This window comes from Molothrus ater, chromosome 22, assembly GCF_012460135.2.
Source record: "Molothrus ater isolate BHLD 08-10-18 breed brown headed cowbird chromosome 22, BPBGC_Mater_1.1, whole genome shotgun sequence".
Lineage (NCBI taxonomy): Eukaryota > Metazoa > Chordata > Aves > Passeriformes > Icteridae > Molothrus > Molothrus ater.
The window spans coordinates 7,994,672-8,019,085 of NC_050499.2; the positions used below are offsets into that span (position 1 = coordinate 7,994,672).

Here is a 24,414-nt window from a genome sequence, read left to right on the forward strand (position 1 = left end):
CAGCGGCCTGCCGGCAGGTCTGGATGTTCTGCCAGCGTTCCCGCGTTTATGATCATCCGCAGATGTGCATCCAAGAACACACTGTACCCACAGCAGAAATTAATGCAGGCTTGACTGCCGGCCAAGCCGCGCACACGGGGGAGAGGAAGAAAGAAAACAAAAACTGTTTAATGCTGTTTATAAATTATACACTGGCTGATGAAAAATACATTTCTCTTAGCCCCCACCCCTCCCCTCCCCATCCTCCCTGCCTCAAGAGCCTGAACTGAGACCAGAAAATTATGGTTTGCTTTTTAGCTCCTGTTTTGGCCGGGTTCCTGGACCTGGCCGCTGGGTTGAAGCCAGCTTCTTGCTTCTCCCCGCCCTCACCTGATGAAATACGTTTATTTTTCACCCACCGTCTCTCACCACTCCCTTGGTTTGGCTGCCCCTTGTTATTGACATTATTGACATTATTGACGTTATTGATGTCATTGAAAGTGGGGTGCAGAGCAGGGTGCCAGGACCCCTCACACACACCCAACGCATCCCGTGTCCATCCATCCCTCTGGTTCCCTCACGATGTCCGTGGCCATCACTGCCCACCTGCTTTCTGCTGGAGGGGGAAACTTCCCAAACTTCCCCCCAGGTGGTGGTGCTGGAGACCCCCCTCACTCGGGCTGGGCGGCAAATGGGGCAGGAGCCCCCCCGTCCCTGCCCAGCCCTCCCCGCACGCTCGCCAGCCATTTACGCAGCTTTTGTGTTGTTTTTAATACCGCTAATGTTTATCATTTGCCCAACAGGCTTGACAGATTTTGTTTCCTGTCGAGCGGCGGCGGTGGCGGAGCCCCCCCGGTTGCCAAGGAGCCGCCTCCCCGCACCGTCACGGGCTGATTTGGTATTCCGCGCGGCGCCCCGCCGCATTTCTGTATGCAAGACAAAGTGTTTTGATGGAGGACGATTGCAGGAGTGTCTGGAGGCTGTTTGGAGTTTTATGGGCTGTGCAGTACGCGCCGTGCTCGCTCGCCGTGCGGGGCTGCCAGGGATGGGGTCTGTAATTTTTTCCCTGTGGAGAGGATGCTGCTGGAAAGAGCGGCAATGGCAGGGGCAGCAGGAAAGGGGGTTGTGTAAAAACCTGCCCGTTTGGGATCCCAAGTCAATGATTATCATTAATAATTGTGGTTTTTTTAATGAAAATGCTCCCTGCTCCACCAGTCCCTGTGAGGCGCAGGAGTTGGTGGCACTGCCTGGCCAAGGTCGGGTGATGGTGTCGCTGCTGACCAGCACCTCACCCGCCCCCAGGCCCCTGCTCCGTCACTCCAGGTGCTTTCCCAAGGCTCCCCAGGGCAGCCCATGAGATGCTGCCACAGCATCCATCTCAGACGAGTTTCCGGCACTCCAGCGCAAGGTCCCTCCTCACTCTGCGATGCCCACACCTCACTTTTTCTGATATCAGTTATTACCTTTCCATGGCACTTGGGGAAGCAGGAGCTGAGGCTGACTCTCCAGGCCTGCTCTGCAGCTCTGTCTTTTTTAAGCCCTTCTTGGGTTTCTCTACAGTATTTTTTTAGCACAGAGATTTTCATGACTTGTCTCTTCCACTTGGGTGAAACAGGGGAGAAGGGAAATAATAATAATGATAATAATAATAATAATAATAATGGCAATAATAAAAATCCAAAAGCAGCTTGATGTGGGCAAAAGAAGAAAACAAGAGAATGGGATAGAGAACAGGCTAAATTTAAAATTGTAATTGGCTGACTTCCACAGGCTTGCGGGTGTTTTAATGACTCATAATAACTTCATTTAAAACCAGCTGAGCAGAAAATAGATTGGAGAGGAGCCTCAGGCCATTATGGATTTGTTTTTTTTTTTTTTTTGACAAGCTCTGTTTTCGGCAGCCAGGAAGGCACTCGCAGAGGGCTCGGCTGCTGCGCTCCCCGAGTTGGTGGTCTGCCCAGCAGAGATTGTATAGAAGCTGGGCTGGCTCTTCTCTTTTTTTCCCTCTTTTTTTCACTGATTAAAAATAGATGCCTTGAGGTATTATTTTAGCATCACTGTGGTTTGGTGCTTTTTTCTTTGCACTTCTGATGTGGTAAACGGAACATAAATAAAATTGTTTTTGAAATTACTGAATTAATTAGGTAGTAAAGCAACAGCAGTGCATAAATTTTCTTGCCGATTTTTTTTTAATCCATATTTCCCCCCTCACATCTCCATCTTCTCACCAATTACAGCCTGTTAATAATATACAACCCCAAATTTTTATTAATCGCTTCTGCTGAGGGAGGGGATGTCACATTCTACTGATGGGGCCATTGTGCCAAACCAGCAGCAGGGAAGGCTGGATCCTCCCCCACCACTCTCCTCAGCAATTTCCCATCTTCCTCCTCCCTTAGCCATCTTCCTCCTCCTCCAGAGGATGCTGGCAGTCCCTCTTTTTCCTTTATTCCTTCTCTCTTCCTGAGCTAGAGTTTAGTGTGCCTCTTCCATAGCCCCACGGAAGTTTCTGCTCCCCAATAAAGTAATTAAAGGATGGGCATTGGGAGGGACTGTTGGGTTGATGGTGGATAACAAGATGAGCTCTGTCATCCAACCCAGCGAGCTAAGCCTGGCTGGTTGGGAGGGAGCTGCAGCCCCTGCCCATGTCCTGATCCATGGGGCATCCCACTCCCAAGAGCCCGGCAGCCTGCTCCCTCACATTTCTTGGAGGGGAAATTAAATAATAGAGGCTCAAAAAGACCTCCAAGATCATGAAGTCCAACCTGAGTTCTGCCCCTCCTTGTGGCTTTGGTGGCACTGCAGACCTGGGCAGCTCCAGCCTTGCTTGGGGGGCGCTTGGGGCGGCAGTGACTGCGCAGGATGGAGCAGCAGCAGCTCCTCACCCGTTTGCACCAGCGACCTTCATTAGGCAGGGGCTATAAATTTGCTTGTGCGGATATAAATGTACGGCAGGGGGCTGGTGCCAGCAGCAAGGCTCGCGCCGAAACACGGCCGATACTTGGCAGCACGCGGAGTCCCGTCCCAGCCCATCGATAAGATCATCTGCAGATATCTGTGTGTTGTAGGCGATACGAGGCGCTGGCTAAATATACCCTGCCCAAACCTGCGCTGATGGTTTCTGTTTAAAGCAGGGAGAATGGCAAGGGGGGGAGAGAAGAGAGCCCTGCCATGAGCTCCGCTTTCCAACGTGTCCTGCTCCCTTTCATAACAAACAGCAAGCCGTGGTGGTTTTTTTCTGAGCCCTGTTATAATAAGCTCAGATGTTGGATGACATTTTCCCAGTGACTCACATAGTAAAATTAACCTTGAACTATTTACATATTCAATCGCCGCCCTCCTCCTCCTCCCCCTCCCCGCCGGCGTGTGTACATTACAGGAATTCTGGCTCCGTATCAGTTTTTTGTTTTGCTGATGAGAAAAGAAAAAAAAAAAAAAAAGAGAAAAAAAAAACGAGGAAAAAAAAAAAAAAACAACCTCCTCCCGCCTGGAGTACACATCTACTTGAGGGAAAGAACACGCAGTCCTGGCCTTTGGAAATTGGCAGGCGGCGTGCTGTTCCCGCGCTGATAAGAGGTACTGTAAATAAAACTGTACGGCAGCGCCTGCTGTAAATGCCCCGCGTCTGTACTCATTGTTCTGACAGCTCCGGCTTTTTTTGGGTCCGCTGTTTTGGTACACACTGTGCTTCCTTATGTAAGCCAGTGCGCCCGGCTCCTCCCTGCGTTCGCCCTGTTTATTTTCGCCTCGCCAGGAATTCTTCCTCCCCCCCTCCGCCCGCCCCCCAGCCAGATGCTGGCTGCCTGTGCCTCGCCTGGCCGTGCCTCCCCGCGGCCCCTCTGGCCGCAGCTTGCGGAGGGCACTGGCGCGTCTCTCCTCCCCGCTAATCCCATGTGGAAACGGGGGCAGTCAAAGCAAGCCCCGTGTGGAGCGGGACCGTGCTCGGTCTCAGCCTGCGGGTGCAGCAAGGCCCTGCGAGCGCAGAATGCCCGGAGTGCCGGGCACGGCCGCCCTGCCCGGGGAGAACCTGTTGCTGCCGCAGCTGTCGCATCCTCGCGGATCGCGGGTTGCCACATCCTCGTGGATCGCTGCGCTGGGGCCGGCGGAGCTTTGAGCGGCCATGGAGAGCCATGGAGAGCCATTGCCTTGGCAACTGCCGGCTGCGCCTGCCCGCGCCGTGTGCCGGGCGGAGGGCGGCCCGGCTGCTGCCCTATCGATCCGGGCCCTGGCTTCTCCCCAGCCCGCACCTTCAGGGACGCGCTCTTCCTCTCCCTGCTGCTCCTGGAGAGGGCACCCCCGGCAGCACCCGCATCCCAGTGCCCCGCATCCCTGACGGCACGCTGGGCGCGTGGTCCCCTGTGAGGGAGCCACCCCAGAGCACCCCAAAGTTTGGGCGTGTTTGCCCCTTTGGAGACACCAGCGGCCCAGGTGCACTCGGGTTGTTTTGAATGCAAACTTGACATCGCAGCGAGGGCGGCAGGGAACAACATATGCACAGTAAACAGGCAGACTGTCATATTGATTAACAGATGAGACCTCTATTATTGATCAGCTCTTGGCGAGAAAATTTATCACTTTTAATTTCGCCGCTGCCAAATATTTCTGCCTGCGAGCCAGCCGTTACCGAGACAATTTAAAGGCAAAGGAATTCTCTTTTCAATGCATCTTGTGATACCTCTCTCCCTGTCGCCTTCTCTGCCCACCTTTCCCCAGACCCCACCCTGACTCTGGGATGAAGGGCTCGGTGGGGTAGGAAGGAGAGGGCAGAGGCAGTGTGGACCCCTGAAAATGGGCAGCACAGCATTCTGTGAGGCAGTGCCCCCACCTTGAGTCCTGCTCTGTAACATTTAACTCCTCACAACAGATGAATCAAACCTTGAAATGGGGCCGTGGCTTTGTCCCACAATGCTGTTGGATATGGTGTGTCATTAATCCGGTTTCATCTAGAAGTTACTTATCTGCTGCTGGGCGTCCTGGGTTTTTCCTCACCCAAACCAGCAGCACATTGATAGTAATTTTCTAAGAATTGCCCCAAATCCCACATCTCTTTCCAATAGTCAGAGATGCCTCTGAGCTTCTTGCTCAGTTGTTGCATTCCAGCCACATCCCTCATCAGGTGCATCTTTGGGTACCAGCAGCACCAGCCACAATGGGAAGGAACAGGAAACCAATTGCAATTGGTTAAGTTGCAGTGCTAATGAAATGCATTGATATGTAATGATTTTAAAAAACAATAATAATCTTTTCCTGGCAAGCAGCTCTGTATTTTGCTGTGATGTGCAAGGAACAGGAGCACAGGGCTGAATGAGGCACTGCTTTTGCTGGCTGCACAGGGGACATTAAGCATGAAACCTCTCCATGGCACTGGAGTGTTAATGGCAGCAGCAGTGTGCAGGTGCACGCTCAGGTGTGCGTCCTTCTGTCCCTGGAATAACCCTGCTGTCCCTTTCTCTCCCCAGCGGGTGCCAAGGCCCTGGTCTGCGATCAGTGTGGCGCCCAGTTCTCGAAGGAAGATGCCCTGGAGACGCACCGGCAGACGCACACCGGTACGTGGCCTCCCCTTCCACCCCTCAGTTAGGTGCAGGTTTTAACCTTTGCCCAACAGAGAGCTGGACCTTCTGCAGTTCCTGCCTCTGCGCTGCCCAGGCAGCCCCAGTTCCTCTTAGACTAAAGCACAGATTAAGGCACCAGTTGGTGCAGTGCTGTTACAGCGCTGCTCAGCATTAACATGGGAAACAATGGCAGAACAAATGTGAGGTCGTTTGTCCCCTTTGCAAGCAAAGCTTGTCCCTGTCCAAACACCTCCCAGAAGTTGGTTGCTGCCATGTTTCTGCTCTGGCACTTCCCAACCCTTCAGTGATGCCACCATCAGGAACACAAGGATGTCTTCAGCCTCTTGCAAAAGCTGCTGTGCTTGGGAAAGGTTTGCCTGGGGGAATTCACAGCCGGGCAGACCCAGGTGGAGCCCTTCACCCTCCAAATCCAGACTGGAGCAGGACAGAGCGCCTGCTCCTCCTGTGCTATATCGGGAGCAGTTTAACTGAGCACAGGTTCATCTTTCAGTGCTGAAAGCCCTGATAGAAATGCCACTAGCAGTGAGTTTGTGCTCGGGGCTGGCACAGAGAACCCGCCCGACTTCACGCTGGGGGTGTGAGGACGGATGCAAAGTGCTGTGTCACCGGCTGTCACCCGGTCATGGAGCTGTGCTGGTCAAACACCAGTCCATAAATCTTAAAGTACTTGCCCTCCCTGTCCATGCCCTGACAGCTGGAGGCTGAGTTTTGCCATTCCAGGTCTGTTTTGAAGCCCTCTATGCTGTAGGCTGAGGAGAAGGGGCTGCCAGCACTGTGAGGGACTGGCTGCACAGGGCTGAACAACCCAAGCCCAGGCAGGGGGGTCAAAGTGGCCGAGCAAATTGCAGCTAGTTATCCCTTTCCTTCTATTTCCCAGACCCATTGAGCATCATGGGCTGACAAGTGGGAGCCCAGCCATGGAGCTCAATGATGCCTGCACCCCAAACCATCCTGCAGATGCAGAGCAGTTTGGCTAACAACCCTGACATTCCTGTAGGGATTAAACCCCCTTTGGCTGGTGAGTCCTTGGGGCTGGATTGTGCCAAAGCTCAAAGGGCAATGGGCAAGCAGAGCAGGGGGACACAGTGACCCAAGGGGAGCTTGTCGTTACTGCCTCCAGCTGCTTTGAATGATGGTAACACAAAATCAGGCTGTTGTACATGTGCTGCATCAAGCGCTGCTCGTCTCCACAGCAGAAAACTAACACCCCACTTCCTGAGGCAAGGCAAAAAACAAGAATAAATTTAAAAAACAGTTCCTGCTTGTAAGCACAGCACTGGCAGGGCTGTGTGCAGCCTCACAGACACGGGGCCGAGACGCCCTCTCCGGGTGTGCACTGTCCTTGGCCCCCGTCCCGCTGCAATAGGAAAAGCAGCAACTGTTTTGGCTCATCTTCCAGAAGCACAGGCTTGGTGCTGGGGAAGAGAGCATGGAAAATTCCTTACCCTTCTCCTCAAATGTAGAGGAAAAAACAGAATGCATTGAGATGGCAGCCTGAGTAGCCCCAGGCAGCACCGCTGGGAGTCGGGATGTGCACACGAGCGGTGCTGGTGCTAACGGGCTTTGGGCTCGTGCCGACGTTTATAAATATCAGAGGTGACTCGTCTTGAGTTTCCTCCTGTGTGCCAAGGCAGTTAGCACACGGCAGCCGGTGTCAGTCAGCAGGACAGCACAGATTTACTCCTGACCCAGTTTCACGTGGGCATGAGCGACACCCACTATAGAGCACGTCTGCCTCAGCAAGTAGTTGGATTTTTGATTTGTGGGGTTGGCATGCCCCTGGCCACGCCACTAAGGATGGAGCAGGACCCTTCACTCTCCCTTGCCCACATCCCCTGGGTGCATTCCCTTTCTACAGCCCACACTCGCATCCCTCATATCCCTCGTATCCTCTGCCCTGAGACACCACTAGCAGAAAAGAATTAATAAAACCAACATGTAACTGAAGATTGAAAAGCTCTATATCTTCCCCCCTTTTCTTCCCCCCTGGTTTTTTCTTTTGCTGGGATGTTGGTAGCGTTTTGATTTAATAGTTGGCCAAACACAAGGGTCTATTCTATTCAGAGTTTACAGGCCTCAGGGCTGTTATTCCTCCAAATTTAATAGCATTGAAATTGCAGGGTTGGCGATAATTTGCCTATCACTTTCTGCTCTCCCATTGATGTTTATTGTCAGCGGGATGGAATCTCAATCCGATTCACTTAGATAACATGTCTGTTAAACATTTAGATAATTGTGCCATCATTAACTTGTCACATTATTTTAGAGATTCAAAACAGTCGTGCAGTATAAGCGGAGGTACAAAGGGAGAAAGATCTGGCGCGTGAGAGCAGGAACCCGGGAGCAGAGGTGGCAGGATGCCCCCGCGCTCGCTCCCATGGCAAGCGTTGCTCAACGACTGCACGGGGATTTTTAAAAAAATTTAAATTATTTTTGCGTTATATGCCAGAGCTCTCGGTGTTTTTCCATAGAAGAGCATCCCAGCAACCCCATAACTGTCTTGGGTTTGCCAAGGAATGTGTGGGCGCCTGGAGGAGGTGGAGGGGGCATTGCGCCGGAGCTGCACTGTCACACGGGCACGCACCACCCCTGTTCTTGGCAAATGTACATCGAGTCAAATTTATTACATATTTGTCTTATCTCCTCACATTTGCTTTGCTTTCTCTGCCTCAAAATGGTTCCAGCCCAAAACCTTGCAGTGATGCTGCAGATGTATGGCACACTGCTTCTTCCAGTGTGGAAATGACAGATTTTGAGCAAGTGGAACATAACACGTGAGTTTGGTGATGTGAGCTATAAATCACACAGAAAAACAAATTCCGTTTGCCTCACACTCGGTGTGGCACCACGATTAATGGTCAGGCCAGCGCTTCACTGGGATCCATGCATGACTCTGCCAGTGGCTGGGGCTTGTCTCAGTGGTGCCACTGGCCACCAACAGCCATCTGCAATGTCCCTGCTCCAGCAGCAGATTTGGGAGATGCTGTTTGTGGCTTGTCCTGCTGCATCCTCTTGCACAGTTTGATCAAAGCAATTCCTGGCACAAGCAGCCAGCACAAGCAGCTGGCACACATCCTTACCAAAACCAACCTGACATCTTCCTGGGCTGCCTGTGACTTTCTGTTACCGTTTCACAGGACTCAGGAGGGTTTTCTGAGAGCAGCCCAACGAGACTTTGGGGGGAAATACCTCTGGATCATGCTTTTCTCCATAGCTAGAGATAAAGCACTGTAGCATTAAGTATGCTTAGAGGTAATTATCCCTCCCGTGCTCGCCTGGGCTGCACAGCCCCAGCGGGGAGAGGGTATGCTGGCGGTGCCATGTGCGATGGACATTTTCTCTTGGTGCAAGAGTGGATTCTGGACACTCAGGTGCCGGCCCCAGCTCACAGAGGGTCTGGGGGCAGTGGGTCCTAGGGGCGCAGCACAGAGCCCCTTTGTCTGACAGTAATGTCCTGTGACAGCACTTGAAATCTGAGTCCTGGCGCGCATTCCTGCAGCCGGGAATCTCCCTGCCTCCCAAACCACGGCTGCCCTTGCCACTTTGACAGCAAATGGCAGCAAGAGTTCCCTGTGCTCCTTGGTGCACACATGAGGAAATGTGATGAGGCCAGGCATCATGCAAGCTGGTGGATTCACCAAAAGGAGCGAGGAGGTGGGAGCGTGGCGGAGCCGTGCAGCCACGATGGCATTGGGGCCAATGGTCTGCCTTTAATTTTCCTGTGCAAATACTATTTAAAGCACGATGAGAAAAGCCCTCTCACTAAGCTACGGAGAAATCTTTCTTGTCCTTTAATTCTAGATGAAGGGGATTAGTGTGAACATATTTAACCTCTGACCCATGGACAAAAGCATTATCAAATTTAGTTGCCAAGTGGCTCCCCATTTAACCAAACTAGTGCGGTATCACTGCAAGTTTTTTCCCTCCCTCCCTTGAAAGCTTTAACATCTATTGTTGCCCTGGAGCACCGGAGGGCCTTGGCTGCCTTCCTTTGCTGGCATTCAGGGTGCTGGTCAGAGCCCCATAGGGGAGCACAGCATGACATGGTACTCACTGCTAGAACCCACGAAGGCTTCACAAAGCCAGCCCCCCAAAAAGAAAAGCCTTCTGTAAATGGGACTGGTATCTCCCTGGTTTCTGCATGCCCGACTCAGCACTGGCCACACGCTGGCCTGTGGTGGCACAGAGGATGCTTGGCCATCTCTCCAGAGTACAGAGAGGTGTCTCTGTCCCCCTTTGCTCTGAAGCACAAGGGATCAGCTATGGCAAGCTTGAGGATGCTCGGCATTTCCATGCTGGGCTTTATAAAAGAGGGATGAAACACGGTCTGAGAGGCGGCCGGGGTCTCCTGGTCCAGCAGAGGAATGCCGAGAGGGGCCTCCCGTCAGGAGCCGGTGTCCGTTTACAGTGCATCTCTCATAAACCCGGCGGCGGGGGCGAGGGCAGGGGGACCGGCCCTCCTGGTATGTGATTGATTATCTGGTATTTATGCCATTGAGGACTTTTCAGCGGCTCGGGGTCAGGGGGTCATCTCATGTGTCTTGCTGCAAATCCGCTTCCTTTTGTACAGTGCGGGCTGGGTGAGCAGACACACAAAAACAGCTTTTTCTTTTCCTTGGGAAAAAGGGGAGGGGGGCGGGCTGGTGTCAATGAATTTTTTTTTTCAGCCCTTCCTGAATAGTGTCCTTTTTAATTCCAAAGAACTTTTAATTAAAAGTAGCAGGAAAGTTCATCTCGACAAGGTTTAACTTACCTTAGCAGTTACTTTTGTCCCTCAGGATTCGCGTCTCCCCGCTGTACAAAAACCCCCAACAACTGGGGGCCAGGCCGCGCTCGGTGCCGCTCCACGTCTCCCCGGCTTTGCCAATGGGGCCTTTTCATCTTTTCTCTTTTTTTAATGATGGGGGTGCAGGAATAATAAGCAGATGCTGCGAGTCCTGGCTTTGTGCCTCACGGCAGCCAGTTACTCCAGCGGCCAGGCTCTGCCAGGCAGCCGCCTCAGCACCAAAAAGGTCATTTTGTTGTTGGGGTGGGAAGCAGCGCTTCGTGACAGCTCCGTGGGACTGGAGGATGCCAGGATGGTGCCGCCTTGAACAGGAGAGATGCATGAGTGGAGTGGATTGGCAATGGGCAGGTGGTGCTCTCTGCCAGGTGGGATGATGGCAGTGGTGATGGTGATAGTGGTCTCCATGGAAAGACCCCTTGGTCTCCTCACCAAAACTCTTTTTTGGGAGATGGAGCAGTTTCTGGCACATCAGTTAAACAACAGTTCAGAAGCAGTGGGGGAGATACTCTGGGTTTTCAGCAGAAAGTCAGATTGTTTTTTCAGCTGATTTCAGTCCAGTTTTCAACTGGAAGAGGAAATCTGGGAAGCTAGTGCAGTGATGATGAGTATGTGTGACAGCTTCCCATCTGATGCAGTGGCCAGAAATGCCACCATGATTTGCTGGAGGTTGCCCAGAGAAACCCTGGTTCTCAGGAAGGGCAGAGGTGTCCCAATGCCCAGCTTCCTTGGGAATAGCAAGGTTGAATCTGGCATTCTCCAGAATGGTGTGAGCTTAGGGGAAAGCAGCACAAAAGGGAGGTGTTGCACATAGATGTTCAGATACCAGATTACTGCATTTGGCCAGATGATGTGCTTTGCCAGGAAAGGGGGCAGTTTTCCATCAGTACCTTTAGGGCTGGAACAACTGAGTGATGGTTATTGCCAAGGATGATCATGAGTCTGCCTGAATGGGTTTAATATGTATTGATATATTTTGATAGATATTCAGTACAATAAAAAGGCTTTGGGGTTACTGCTTTGCCAGGAGGATGTGCCTCCAGCTTCGGCCAGAAGGCTTTAGGGACTGCAAACGGTTTCAAACAATTGTTTGGCCTGAAAAAAGTGGAAAATGGGCTGGAGAGCACAGCACACCATAGGTGTGAAGTGTCCGCAGTGCAATCCCAGGCTAGAAGCATTAAAAGCTCAGGAACCTCCCACCTCCCCCAGCCAGGAGGTGGAAATGCAATAAAAAAGATTGGCCCTTAAAAACTCCCTCTGCCAGGCTTGCATAGCACTCAGTTTCTTCGGAAAGAGGAGGAAATGCTGCTCAGGCTCTGTCAGTGTTGGCTGGGGTGATGCTGAGCACATCCCTTCCTTCCAAGCCTGGGGACCACATTCAGGGAGTAGACCAGGGAGCAGAGGCAGCACTTTCCAGTGCTGGAAGAAGGGGTTAGGCATGCAACGCTCCAGGGTGACTTGCTCTGGGGAAGGTGTGTGTCTGGACCAGTGCTGTCCCCCCAGAGCATCCCTCACATGCCTGGAGCTGCCCATATCCCTTGGACTGCACCTCCATGGTGTGCTCAGCACCCTGCCCTGGAGATGGGGACACGCTGCAGTCCCCCATGGCAGCTGATCCCACACCCTCCCAAAAGCACATTTCCCGCTGAAGGCCCCGTTTGGGCCCACAGGCAGCGCGGAGCTTCACCCGCGCGGGTCCAGCTGCCGCCGTGATTGACGCAAAGCCAGTCTATAAATAAAGTCTTTCTCTCCTCTCATAAAGACTTTGTGGTTTAGTTTGCTTTCAAGGTCAAGATCAGACCTTTCTAAATAAACACATATCAAAGGATCATTAGCGGAGCAGCACTGTTAAATTGAGATATTAACTTCTGTCAGCCGCGCGTTTCCTTTTTGTTCTGTAACTCGCGACTGCAGCGGGTTTTTATTATTTTGGCCCTAGGCAGTAGCATCTGGCTTCTGTAGAGACTGTAAAAATTAAAAAGCAACACAAATCATTGCGAGAGAAAAGCAGTAAATTCAATGATAAGAATTTAAAATTAAGATGTTTCGGCGCTTTTATATTCTGCAAAACATGAAACGAATGAGTTGTGTGCCTGTTGCCATAAAGCCACCGCCGCTAATCGTCGCCTGGCTCCTTCCCTCCCCGCACGTGCCCCCATAATCACTGTGCCTGAGCAATCGCAGGAAACACGGTGAGGGAAGGTGGTGATGATGGCAACGGTGACAGTGATGGAGATGGAGGGTGGTGGGGAGGGCACAACTGGGCATGGGGGAGCAGTGGGCCACCAAAAGGGAGGCAAGAAGGGGATGCTCTTGTCCCACCATACTCAAAGGAAGACAGAGAGGTCAAGCTACGAGGGTGTGACTAATGAGCCAGTTCACGAGGATACGGGACCACATTGTCCCCCAGGTCCAGATGGCCCCTGGAATAAATCACCCCCAGCAGGCATGAGCTGCCCATGCCAGAGCTGCAGCTCAGGGCCTGACACGCATTGCCCAGGCTGCTGCAGGCACCAGCATCCCATACATCCTCCACGTGCATCCTGCCCTGGGCAGTGGGGAGAGCAGGAGTGTGGCTGGGTGGGAAGCAGCCCTGTGCATCACTGCAGGAGCAAAAAATGAGGCGTTTCTTTGGGGGGGGTTTGTTAGTCCCCTCTGCTTGCAAGGTCAATGTTGTACAACTGCTCTGAAACGCCAGAGTTTTCCTCAGCATTTGTAAAAGGGTGAACTGGCATGGAGGCAGCAGGCAGTGCCAGAAGTTTGGCCTGGCCTCCTGTTGCAGCCAGAGTGTCCACATCCAGCCCAGGAGGAAAACCAGCAGGGGCAGGAGAGCAGGCGGCATCGGCTGCTTTTTAAGAATTAATTTCCATAGTCAGTTAAAGTTGGGAAGAAAGCTGTGCTATCTCTAAGTAAATAATAATAATCAAACAAATGCCCCCTTGGGAGAAGTTGCCTTCCATAAAGATGTTAATTAGCACAGAAGCCGAGCTGTGGAGTCCAGAGGCAGGCTTTGAAACTGGGATGATTTGGTGACTCTGGTACAAAATGCACACATTTCCTGTGTTTATCTTATGGGAGTTTTCCCCCCTTTCTCCAGTGAACCATGAAGGTTGTAGGGGCTGTTTGACTCAGCACAGTAATGAATGCCATCACCTCTCAATAGCACTGGAGTGGGTGGCACCACACAACACGGGTCTGCACAACACCCCTACATCCAGGCTGGCATCTGCAGGTGTTGTGTCCCAACAGCAGCATTCAGGGAGGGCTCCTTTGCACTTGCCTGTGGGTGCACTTCAGTGCTGCCACCAAAAACACCACTTTGGGTTTCATAATCATCATGAAAACAGAATCTGAAACTGGGTTGGTTTTTTTACCCTGCACATGCATCCACCATCATCCTGGGGCAACGTCCTGTGAGTCCTGCAGTCTCAGTGCTGGTGCTACCCAGGCTGTGTTGGTGCCTGCTTTTCAACTCAGTGACAGCAGGATGTGCACCGTGCTCCCAGGGTCCCCTGTGGCAAGCTGAGCTGAGCACCTTCAGGCTGTTCTTCGGGGCAGCTCTGCCTGAGCTTGGGTGCTGGAGCTGTGAGATGGATGCTCCAGGCAATGGGCCCCTTGCTAGCCCTGTTGCCTCTCCTAACCTTCCTGTAGGCAGGGCTGAAAGGGAGGGTTCTCTGCCACTCTCTGGCCCCCACCGCCCATGGCACCTTGCTCCCCAGTGCTGCTGTTCCTGCAGCTTCCCCTGCAGCAGCAGCCAGCAGTGTTGGCTGGGAGGTAGAGGCTGGTAGAGAGCCTTTGACATGCTGGCAAAAATCATCAAATGTCCCTGAAATCTCATCTCAGGAGTGCTAACAGCCTTTGGGCTCCTGCTTTGCATGGCCAGGATGTTTTGGAGCCGCTCACCTTTGTTGTAAGGACAGCAGCAGTGTCAGGTCACCTCTGGCACATGAACCATGTGAGACATGATGTTAAACATGAAGAGCGAAGGAGGGAACCTTGTGGAAGACCCTGAATTATCAGGACCTGAGCCGAGGGTTTGGGGGTTTTAGGGTGCATGAGGCAGCAACAGGCTCTGTCAGCATCCTTAGACGTGAGCATGCTCATGCCCGTGATAATGCTGGAGCCTTCCCAGTGTGCCCCTCCACAGCCTTTCATTCCGTGCTCCTGATTATTCCAACATTGGATGGATCTGCTAATTTTTCAAGTCTGATAACATGGGTCTGAGGGCAGGCAGGGAAAGATGGCAGCATTATGAAGAGGACTCAGGGAGGGGCAGTTTGGTTTGCACATCTCGATGTTGATGCCACGAGCCTGAGGACTGCCAGCCCCGTGCTGCCACCCTGCTGGGGCTCAGTGGGGATGGCTTCACCAGCATCGTGGCACCACTCCCTTTGTCCCCCTGCCCTGCTGCCACAGCATCCCCGAGTCACCCCATTCCCAGCCACACAGCAGGTCTGGGCTTGGCAGTGCTGCCGGGGGCGCTGGGGGGCCAGCAGGCCAGCACACGCACGCGTGCTCTAGCACGGGGGGAAAAACTTGAAGTCAAATGTCTGAAAGTCAGATCCCTTTTTAGTATGAATTTGCTGTATCTCATTCTAAGCACTAATTCCAATTTAATTGCAAGTGGCCTGAAGCCTCTTCAATAGGAGTAACAAATGGTTTGATTTTGTAAACTTCATCAGACTGCATTTTAAATGCGACACACTAGCCCGGCTCGAATGCCAATGAAGCACTGAAGTAGCTCTCTGTTTACTAATTATCCGTTTTTACTTCAAGCCACGCTGGCTGGCTTGTCTGATTAAATCGGATTTGTGGGATAGAGAACAGCTAGCAGAGTTTTCTCTATAGTAAACGAGATTGAAACTATGGCCCGCCTGGCTGCACACTGTAAATTATATTTCCTTTTAAAGGGGACGTGTCGCCTTTCTCCTGCAGTGCACCTCCCGCATCCATAAACTCCACCAGGGCCCAGTGCGAGGGGGACCCACCCCACCCTGCCTCCCTCAGCCGTGGCCACGCCGGTTTTTAGCTGGATTCCTGCTCTGGCAGAGGCGGCGGTGGGGGCGGCGCTGCAGCATCCCTCCCTCGCTGTGGCTCGGACGGACGGGGCGCGCTGTCACACGGCGCGTCCTGCTCGTCATCACATCCCTGGCGACTGCGCTGCTTTGGGACCAAGCTGCTGGAGAACAGGGATGTGCATCTCCGGCCTTGCAGCCATAGGGTTTTCCCTCCCTCCATCAAGCATCCCCCCACTAAAAATCAGTTTGGGGACCCCCTTGTATTTAAAAAGACCCTGCGAGATGTGGCCAGCACGCTTACCAAGAGAGCATCTAACACCCAAATCACTCCAGCTTCCACCTCGGAACCCTGTAGCAGTGCTAACAGCTGCCCCACTAGTGGCTTTCAGCTGCTGGCACAGCACTGTGTCTGGCAGGGACACAGAAACTGGGGATGGTGGGCAAAGGTGGCAGCTGAACGCAGCGTGCGGGGCTGTGCCTAAACCTTCCCAGTTGCTAAGACTTCAATTCTGCGAGCTTGACCTACGCCGCCCCCTCCCTCGGTATCTATCTTTGTGCCCTGGGGCTTTTTATATTTTAATTTGCTTTTGAACGTCCTGCAAAATTAATGGCGTGCTCGGGGCCATTGTGCTGTGTACAGTAGAGGGAAGGGCCGTCGGCGCCCGCCGAGAGCCAGCGCGTTTCCCGGGGAATGAATTGCTCGCCCGCCTTCACCCCTTTTAATTGTTGACAGTAAAAAGCGTTTAAATGCTGCTTAATTTGTAATCATCTTCCTGCAAAAAGGGGAGAAACCATTAAAATGTCAGGGAAATGAATAAATCCGTCTCTCACTGATTTGGGGCAGCAGCATTTCTTTATCAGGGGTGATTTTTCTTCCAATGGCTGAGGGCTGGCTCGGGGCTTCTGTGGCTGGAGCCCAGGCATGCACTCACGACAGGACACAGGGCTGAATCCTGTGGCACCCAGTGTGGCACCCTCTCAAGAGTTTTGCCATTTTTTCCCACTTCCCATCCTTTCTCCAAAGGTGTGACATAGTTGGCATGTAGCCTAAAAAAAGCCAAACAACTTGGAGGCCGGCAGTGGGACAGTACCCAGTAGACCCGGGCGCGGTGCCTGCCACACCCCTTGGCTGCTGGAGAAAGTCACCTGCGGAGCCTCAGGGCAGGGAACAAGCCCTGCCTGAGCTCCGTGTCCCACTGCTGGGCTCAGTGCTGGGACGCGGGGCCACCTCCCACACGCTCCACCTCTGTGCCCGGCCGGTATCAGCCTTTGTGTCATGCAGATGCTCTGCTCTCAGAGCACAACTGGAAACGTGTGCCTTCACAGGCCATGCCAGTACACGCCGACCTCCCAGTCTGGGGTGTTTATTTACTGATACGTTACTTGAAGAAGGAAAACAAAAAGGAGAAATTAAAACGGCCTTTGGCAGGTCTCAGGAAGCAGCACCTGGGGGATGCCCGGCTCCAGCCGCCAGCCCCGTCCCCCATGCGTGCACGAGGCAGCTCGTCCCCATCACTGCGGCTGCTGGAGTCAGCCCATTTTTTTTTTTTTTTTTTTCAAGCGGGGGCCAATTAGTTTCACAAATGAGGGCCCTACGGTGCCAGGGAGGATTTGTTACGGCCCCGCGCGCCGGCCCGGCGGCATTGTCCTGCCCTCCGCCCCCACGGGAGCCCATTGTCCCCGGCCCCAGCGGGGGCTGCTGGCGGCAGATTTATCGGGGCCGGCGTCCCGCCGGCCGGGGCCTCCGCTCCGCAGCTGGCCGCGGCGCTGGGGGCTCAGCCCCGGGGACCTTTGACCCGTCCTGCTGTCACCGCCGGGGCCGCCGAGGGCCGCGGGGCCACATACCTCTTGGGATTTGCTGCGCACTGCCCGTTCGGGGCTGCCTGCTTTTTTTTTTTTTTTTTTGCCTTTTTTTTTGCCTTTTTTTTTTTTTTTTTTTTTTTTTTTTTTGTCTTGGGAGCGTTTTGTCCGCAGCTGCGTGGGGGGCACATGAGCCCACAACCCCCCGGGATAAATCCCTGCAGAGGGAGAAAGGCAGCTCCCATGCGGGGCCACCTCTCTTGCTGCTTTTATTCCCATTTCACTGGGGATTTTTTCAGATTTCAGAGCATTTTTGGGTAGCCCAGTGCAAGGCTGAGATTGAGCATCCCCCCAGGCAGCCTCTGCATCCCCAGCAGGACAGAGCTGACCACAGCGTGCCACCACACCTGGCTAGGTGGTGGCACAATGCCAGAGCAAGTGATGTGTGAACCAAGATGCCCTCTGGGATGCCCGTTGCCCACGGCTCCCAAGCTGGAGGTGTGGGTCTGCCCAGGAGCATCCTTCCCTGTCCCCTGCCTGCATGCCACTGACAGTGGTGCTGCCCATCATGTCCCTGCCCCGTGCTGCTGTGGTCCTGCTGGTCTCCCTGGGGTTGATTTTGGCAGCATGGCAAGCAGCCCTCTGCCCCTGCTGTTCCTGAAGGCTGCATGGGTTTGTTGGTTACCTTGAACATCTTGTGCTGCTAATGAATTGCTAATACAATTTTCTAGCTAATTTTATTTCCATAGTCCTCACATTTTAATGTCTCCAAAAAGCGAGCATTTATTTGCTTAATCTCCCTGTGTAATACAATTTGCAGTGACTCACAGTTCTGAACAATCAGCTATGCATAAGCGAAAACAAACTGTTTAAGGCTAGAGGTCTGAGATGTTTATGGACGGGGTACGAGCACCTGGGTTGGGTTTTGTCCCTGTTGTGTTGCTGCAGCCAGGTTTGTACCCAAGAGTGATGGTATGGAGCTTGGATCTGCCTTGGGCCTCAGGGCCACACACAGCACAAGGGGTGGGCACGTCCCCCTCTCACATCCTGCCTTGCTCCCCATGGGTGCATGCTTGGGGTCCCCTTTCTCCTGGGCATCACAAAATCTGAGCTCAGCAGTTCTCAGAGGTGTGTGGGGATGCAGTGATCACCCAACAGCTGCCTTGTGTTTGGGCGTCCCTCGGCATCGCCAGGGCTCCCAGCTGCCTCCAGTGCAATAAGAGCAACTTCTCCTCTTCGGCTGATCCCCTCACAGGGCCAGTGTCAGCAGGGCCAGGGTGGCCAGGGACTCCCAATGACACCCAAAGCCCTGCAGCTCTTGGGGTCCCTTCTGCTGCGCGAGCATCCCTGCTGCCATGTGGGAGTGGGGTGATGGGACGGGGGGTGCCAGGCAGTGCCTAAGCAGGGTCTCTCGCTCTCGCACAGGTACAGACATGGCCGTTTTCTGCCTGCTGTGCGGCAAGCGGTTCCAGACGCAGAGCGCCCTGCAGCAGCACATGGAGGTGCACGCCGGGGTGCGCAGCTACATCTGCAGCGAGTGCAACCGCACCTTCCCCAGCCACACCGCGCTCAAGAGGCACCTGCGCTCCCACACAGGTACGGCAGGGGGACTCGGGGCTGGGGCAGCCGGCACATGCTCCTTCCCCACGCCTGAAAAAGAAATAGGGGGAAGAGAGGTGGTTTGTATTAAAAAAGGAGGAGGTGGAGGTGCCCGAAGTGGCTTGGATTTGAAAAACAAAACAGAAAAAAAACAAACTGTGTGTAATAAGTTGATCTGGTCTGAGGTGGCACGTGACGTTCTTAGGGGGTGTGCGATCATATCCGCCTCATCAGCTTACAGCGGTAGATGCACATAATCAGCTGGTGCTCGGCCCTAATGGGATTAGGGCGACCTGCGCTACGTGTAGCTGGTGCTGCCGTGGCCCCACTGGGGCAGGGCTGGGCTGCAGGATTGCCGAGCGGGAGAGCCCGGCTTGGCCGCCTTACGCCGTGTCCTCAAAGCGCCCGCGCCGTGTCCTCAGCTCCTCCGACAGCGTCCCTGGGCAGCTCCGTGGTCCTGGCCACATCGTCAGCACCGTCATTCGGGGCCAGTCACCCCTGAAAGAGCTGGTTCTTGGGGATGAGCAGGACCGTGCAGGATCACAGCCAGTGCCACGGATCTTCACAGCTGCCTGGGTGAAGCCCTCCTCACCCATCTTGTGCCCACACAAGTGCAAGGCTAATGTGCCCTCCTTGACACCACTGTTGTTGCTGACAGGGAACAAAATGTATCCTGAGGAGGGATGCCCCTTCTTTCTCTTGTCAGGCAGGGGCCATGCACACACTCTCCAAAAGGGACGTAAAGGTGGCTGCTGGGGGTTGTGCGGGTGGTGTCACAGAGGGTCGCTCTGTCCAGCTCTGTCCAGCTGGCAGCTGCCAGACGCACACGTGGGCTAGGGGTCCCAGTGTGGAAATGGGAATCCTGTGTCGATGATAAGCATGTTAATGCTGAGTGCTGGAGCTATTTATAGCCAGTAATCCGGTGACCTGGGCTGCGGGTCGGGCTGCGCGTGTCCCACCCCAACCTCTGCCGTTTTAGTAGCTCCCGGCTGTGAAAAAACACTGGGATCATCGGTGCTTTAGGAGCGTTTAATCATGCCATGTGGTGTCGTCCTGCACAGCTGCAGGATGCTCCCTCTTGTCCCAGGGCCAGGGTGCTCCATGGGCTCAGGCTCCTCTGAAAAGTGGGCAAGTAGAAATGCTGGCTGCCTCTGACTGAAAAATCTGTCTTTGACTGTAGGATCAAAAGCCAAAGTGGCAGTTTGGAACTGGGCACGGGGAGGGGGAAGTCAACAACAGCCCACAGGCACCGCCTGCCTTGCCTTTGGAGGGGGGCTCTGAGCTGCATCCCGAGCATCCTCCTCCCCCCAGGTGCCCAGGCAGCAGCTGCGGGAGGGGCGAGGGGCCGCAGAGCTGGGCTGCGGCAAATGGGGAGAGAGTAAAATATCATTTTAAAGAGGAAGCGAAAGCACAGGCATGTGAGTATATAACGAGAAGGACAATTTATGCCCAGGCACGAGTGCAGTTTGACACGGGGATAATGAAAAAACGTAGGTCATTGTGGATGACTTAAGCCTTCACAGCTGAAGAAAATGTATGAAATGCGGGGAACATTACACGCTTGGCAGCTCCGCACATCTGCAGCAGGACAAGTGAAATACAGTTCGCCATTCTTTACCATAAACTGTGCTTGTAGGATATGCGGCACAGAGAAATTGTAATTACAGTGACAAGACAAATCAGTAATATTTAAATATTCATGAACAAAGTCTCGGACGATCAATCTATCTTTATTGTCCTTGCCTTCGTGGCTGTAATAAATAAGTAGCTGGAGCCCTCACCTTTCCTTCAAATCATTCTGCCTTTGGTGCCAAACCAGAGTTCATTTATCAGCTGCCTGGTCTAGAGTGTGGGAGATGCCCAGGGCTGGGTCTGTGCTGGTGCTGCTGGGTGAAAAACCTGGAAATTGGTGGCGGAAGGGTTGCAGCACACTCCAGTCTCTACTGTGCCTCAGACCCAAGCATCTCCTCTGTACAGGAAGGTCTGTGCGTGGAGGGACCAGCACACTGCACTGGGGAGACTGGGACACTCTGTCCTCAGGATGGCTGCCCAGAGTAAAAAGGCTGGGGAGCTGTTTTTGGTGTGGCACAGCAGTCACGGCAGCCCTGACCCCAGCATGTGCTTGCAGGTGACCACCCCTACGAGTGCGAGTTCTGCGGCAGCTGCTTCCGGGACGAGAGCACGCTGAAGGGCCACAAGCGCATCCACACCGGGGAGAAGCCCTACGAGTGCAACGGCTGTGGCAAGAAGTTCAGCCTCAAGCACCAGCTGGAGACCCACTACCGAGTCCACACAGGTACATGCTGGGGTGTCTGTGGTGAGGCTGGCAAGGACCGACCGGTGGAAGGGCTGGCATGTGGCCCCGGGTGGCAGGCAGGGATACCGAACCCGTGATGCGCTGGCGTGTCACTATTGTAAACAGGGATCAATAGTCACATCGGTTCTGCTGCTCATTACTTGGTTATCGGCTGTGCCCGCTGCCGGCAGCATTGATGCTGGGCAGTTGATTAGCACTGACACCCTGTATCCCACAGGTGAGAAGCCCTTCGAGTGCAAGCTGTGCCACCAGCGCTCCCGGGACTACTCGGCCATGATCAAACACCTTCGGACCCACAATGGCGCTTCCCCTTACCAGTGCACCATCTGCCTGGAGTACTGCCCCAGCCTCTCCGCCATGCAGAAGCACATGAAGGGCCACAAACCAGAGGAGATCCCCACTGACTGGCGGATAGAGAAGACCTATCTCTACCTCTGCTATGTCTAAGGGAGGAGGCAGAGGGGCAGCAGGGCCAAGTGGCAGATGACTGGGCAAAAAAAATCCCACCAAACCCGCAGCATCCATGGCCTTGTTTGTTTTCAGTTCTCATTCGTTTCTTCTCGCCGGAAGGATCCTGCAGCTCATGTCGGACCGAGGGACGCACCGGCCCCTTCTCCAGCCCCATCCACACTGCTGTCCCAGCTGCTCATGCGCCTGCTGCCCTTTCACCCTTGCTGCAGGGCAGATTTCACCCTTTGCGACCCCCAGCCAGGCCCTCCGTCACCCTTGGCATTGGCCACTGGTGCTGCTGGGAAGACCATGTAGGAAAGAGGCGCTTCCCTGAAAGTGTGTGTACAGCTAGTGCTCTGGGAAGGCTTTAATTCCTGGTGTCCTGTCACTGCATAGACCCTGCTGTGGATGCCCTGCAGAGGAGCTGAGCTCCCATGTGGGGCTTGGGCCCCATTCTGGCAGGTTCTCATGCTCGCCAGGCTGCAGCATCGCAGGCAGGAAAGCACAGTGCCCTGTGAGCCACAAGTGCTTTGGCAAGAGTGTCCTGGGGGCATCCTGGCCAGAGGAGGGTGTTTGGGACAGGGAGCCAGCTGGGAGCCAGGCTGCCTTGAGGTGTTGCCTGCTGCCAGGTGGGCTCAGGGGCACAGGATGCTGCTGCTCTCCCCATGACCAAAGACCTCTCTATGCATTTCTTCCTCCTTCCCTGCCTTCCTGGGGCAAGGGTGAAGCCCCTCATGGGGAGATGCAGTTGGTTTGGTGATATGCAGTCAGTGCCAGTGTTGGAGCTGTTAGTGTGTGGCATCACTCCGAATGCAGGGATCCTCTTTTCTTCTGCTGATTTGGGGCACCTGGAAGGTGCCAAGTGTGGGGTTTTTTGCCCAGCCCTCAGCCGCAGGAGCCCACAAGTAAGGGGTGCCCCGTGGCAGGCGGCTTTACTCGCCGCTTTTTTTGCTTTTTGTTTGGGTTTTTTTGAACTTTCTTTTGGAATATTTCCGCATTTAGCACATTTTACTTGAAATTACCTCATTTTTTTGTGACCTCATGAGCTTTTATTGATTTGGGAGGGACAGGGGTTGGCATGGCTGGGGTGCACCAGCCACGTGCCCAGCATTGGTGGTGGAGAGGTGGTGGGGCACTGGTGTCCCTGCCAGCCTCCTGTTGTGCATTATCCTTACCAAAACTGGTATTTTTTGCCTGGCCCTATGGGGCTGGGGGTGTTGGTTCTGAAGCTACCTCTTGTGTTTGTTTTTGTTGTGTTTCTCCTGCGCAGCCGCGGGCTTGGTGGTTCCATCCCACAGTTCTTTTTTTGTCATTTTGCTGCGTTTGGGTGAAAAAGGGGGAAAAGGAGTGGGGGGTGGGGGGGGTGGGACAGTGTCTGGATAGTTTGGAGGGACACTGATGGCCCCTCTGGGTTTGGGGTGCCCTTCCCACCTCTCCTGGTGCCAAGCAGGGATAGGGCTGTGGGAGCAGCGTCCTCCCTGGTGCCCCAGCCTGGCTTTGCACGTGCGTGTGCCTCTGCGCGTGGGACAGCTGCTGCTCTGCGCAGGGAGGACACCGCTGCTGTACAATCCGGGATGTGACTGTGGAGAACGGCTCGTTTAATTGTTGTGCCTAAGAAAAAAACAGAAAAAATATTAAAAAAAAAAAAAAAGAAAACAGTTCTTTCACACAGAAAGTTGCTGCAATTTCTGGCGTGTGCGCGGCAGGTCCCCGTGGTGTCCTGGCACTACCAGACACGGGTGCCATGGTGCCATGGAGCACGTGGCCGAGCTCATGTGGCTTTTTTTTTTTTGCTTTAACCTCCCCTTCCATCCCACCATCCCTCTCCCTCAGAGACACAGCCCCCACTGCAACAGTGTTGGGGTCAGCATTGGAGTGATGCTGCTGTATCCCGGGCGCACGTCCCCGCACCGTTGGCTGTGGCGCAGCCCCTGCCCCCCCTCCATATATATATAAGTATATATATGTGTATCATAGCAGTGAGGACCAAGCGCCGCACGGGGCCCCGTGGTCCCGGGCTCCCTCTCCCCTGGCTTGTTGTCAGTGTCGTGAGCGCCCGCCTGCCCGTCCCGTTGCTCTGTGTTGCCGCTCGTGGTTCGGGTCCGTCGCTGTCCTCGTTCCGTCTACCTCAGCACCTCTCTGAGCCTGGGCGCAGAAGGTGCCCAAGTTCCCCTTTGGTTTTCTCAGAGTATCTATCGGCTCCTATTTTTTGTACGACTTTTCCTGTCTCACCGTTCGCTCCCCTGCGGTTCTGCTTGCGAGTCCTCTTTCTGTCCTCTAGCCACAGATGCCGTTAGCTAAAAGTTTCCTGAAAAATAAAGAAAAAGAAAAAAAAAAAAAAAACAGTTGTGGTGTCTCCTAGTTGCAGCTCTCTGCATCTGCCTTCGTCCTGTGTAGATTCAGATGCATTTCTTTGTAAGACTTCAGTGTTTCTGACAGAGGAAAAAAAAGACAAAAAAAAAAGAATATACTGCTGCAGGTTTTTTTCTCTCCATGTGTCACTAAGTGAAGTTCGTGCCTTCTATAGCAAAGAGAATATTTTTTACATCCTACTAACGGTAGATTTTTTTGTAGTGAACATTTTTTGTATTTTTATTTATAAGTCTCATAAGGAAAATAGCAATGTTCAGTTGTATACCTTGAATCTGCAGTTAGAAAACAAAAGAACAACCAATAAAGTTAATTCCGTTGTCTCAGCCTGCTGTCTCCCATTCCTATGCCCATCAAGAGGAGGAGGAGGAGGAGGAAGGATGCATCCCACCAGCTTGGGGCGAGCCATGGGGGTACCCACAGTGGTGAGTCTGGGGGTGCCTGCTCTGAGGGGGAAATTGCGGAGGTCCTATCCCTAAACCAGCCCCAGTGGGCGGGGGGGTCTCCCTGGAATCCTGGAATGTC

General features: G+C 53.7%; 1 protein-coding gene across 5 annotated transcripts in view; it reads left to right on the plus strand.

Moving 5' to 3' along the window:
* The window catches only part of ZBTB16 (zinc finger and BTB domain containing 16), a 54,533-nt gene extending 30,318 nt beyond the window's left edge, over window positions 1–24,215 (plus strand). For all 5 annotated transcript variants that reach the window (XM_036397466.2, XM_036397467.2, XM_036397464.2 and 2 more), the window contains 4 exons: window positions 5,439–5,525; window positions 18,579–18,749; window positions 20,881–21,048; window positions 21,287–24,215. In XM_036397466.2, the coding sequence (XP_036253359.1) occupies window positions 5,439–5,525; window positions 18,579–18,749; window positions 20,881–21,048; window positions 21,287–21,516 (656 nt within the window). In that variant the 3' untranslated portion in view covers window positions 21,517–24,215. The remainder of the gene's footprint in view (window positions 1–5,438; window positions 5,526–18,578; window positions 18,750–20,880; window positions 21,049–21,286) is intronic.
* Window positions 24,216–24,414: the final 199 nt, after the last annotated feature.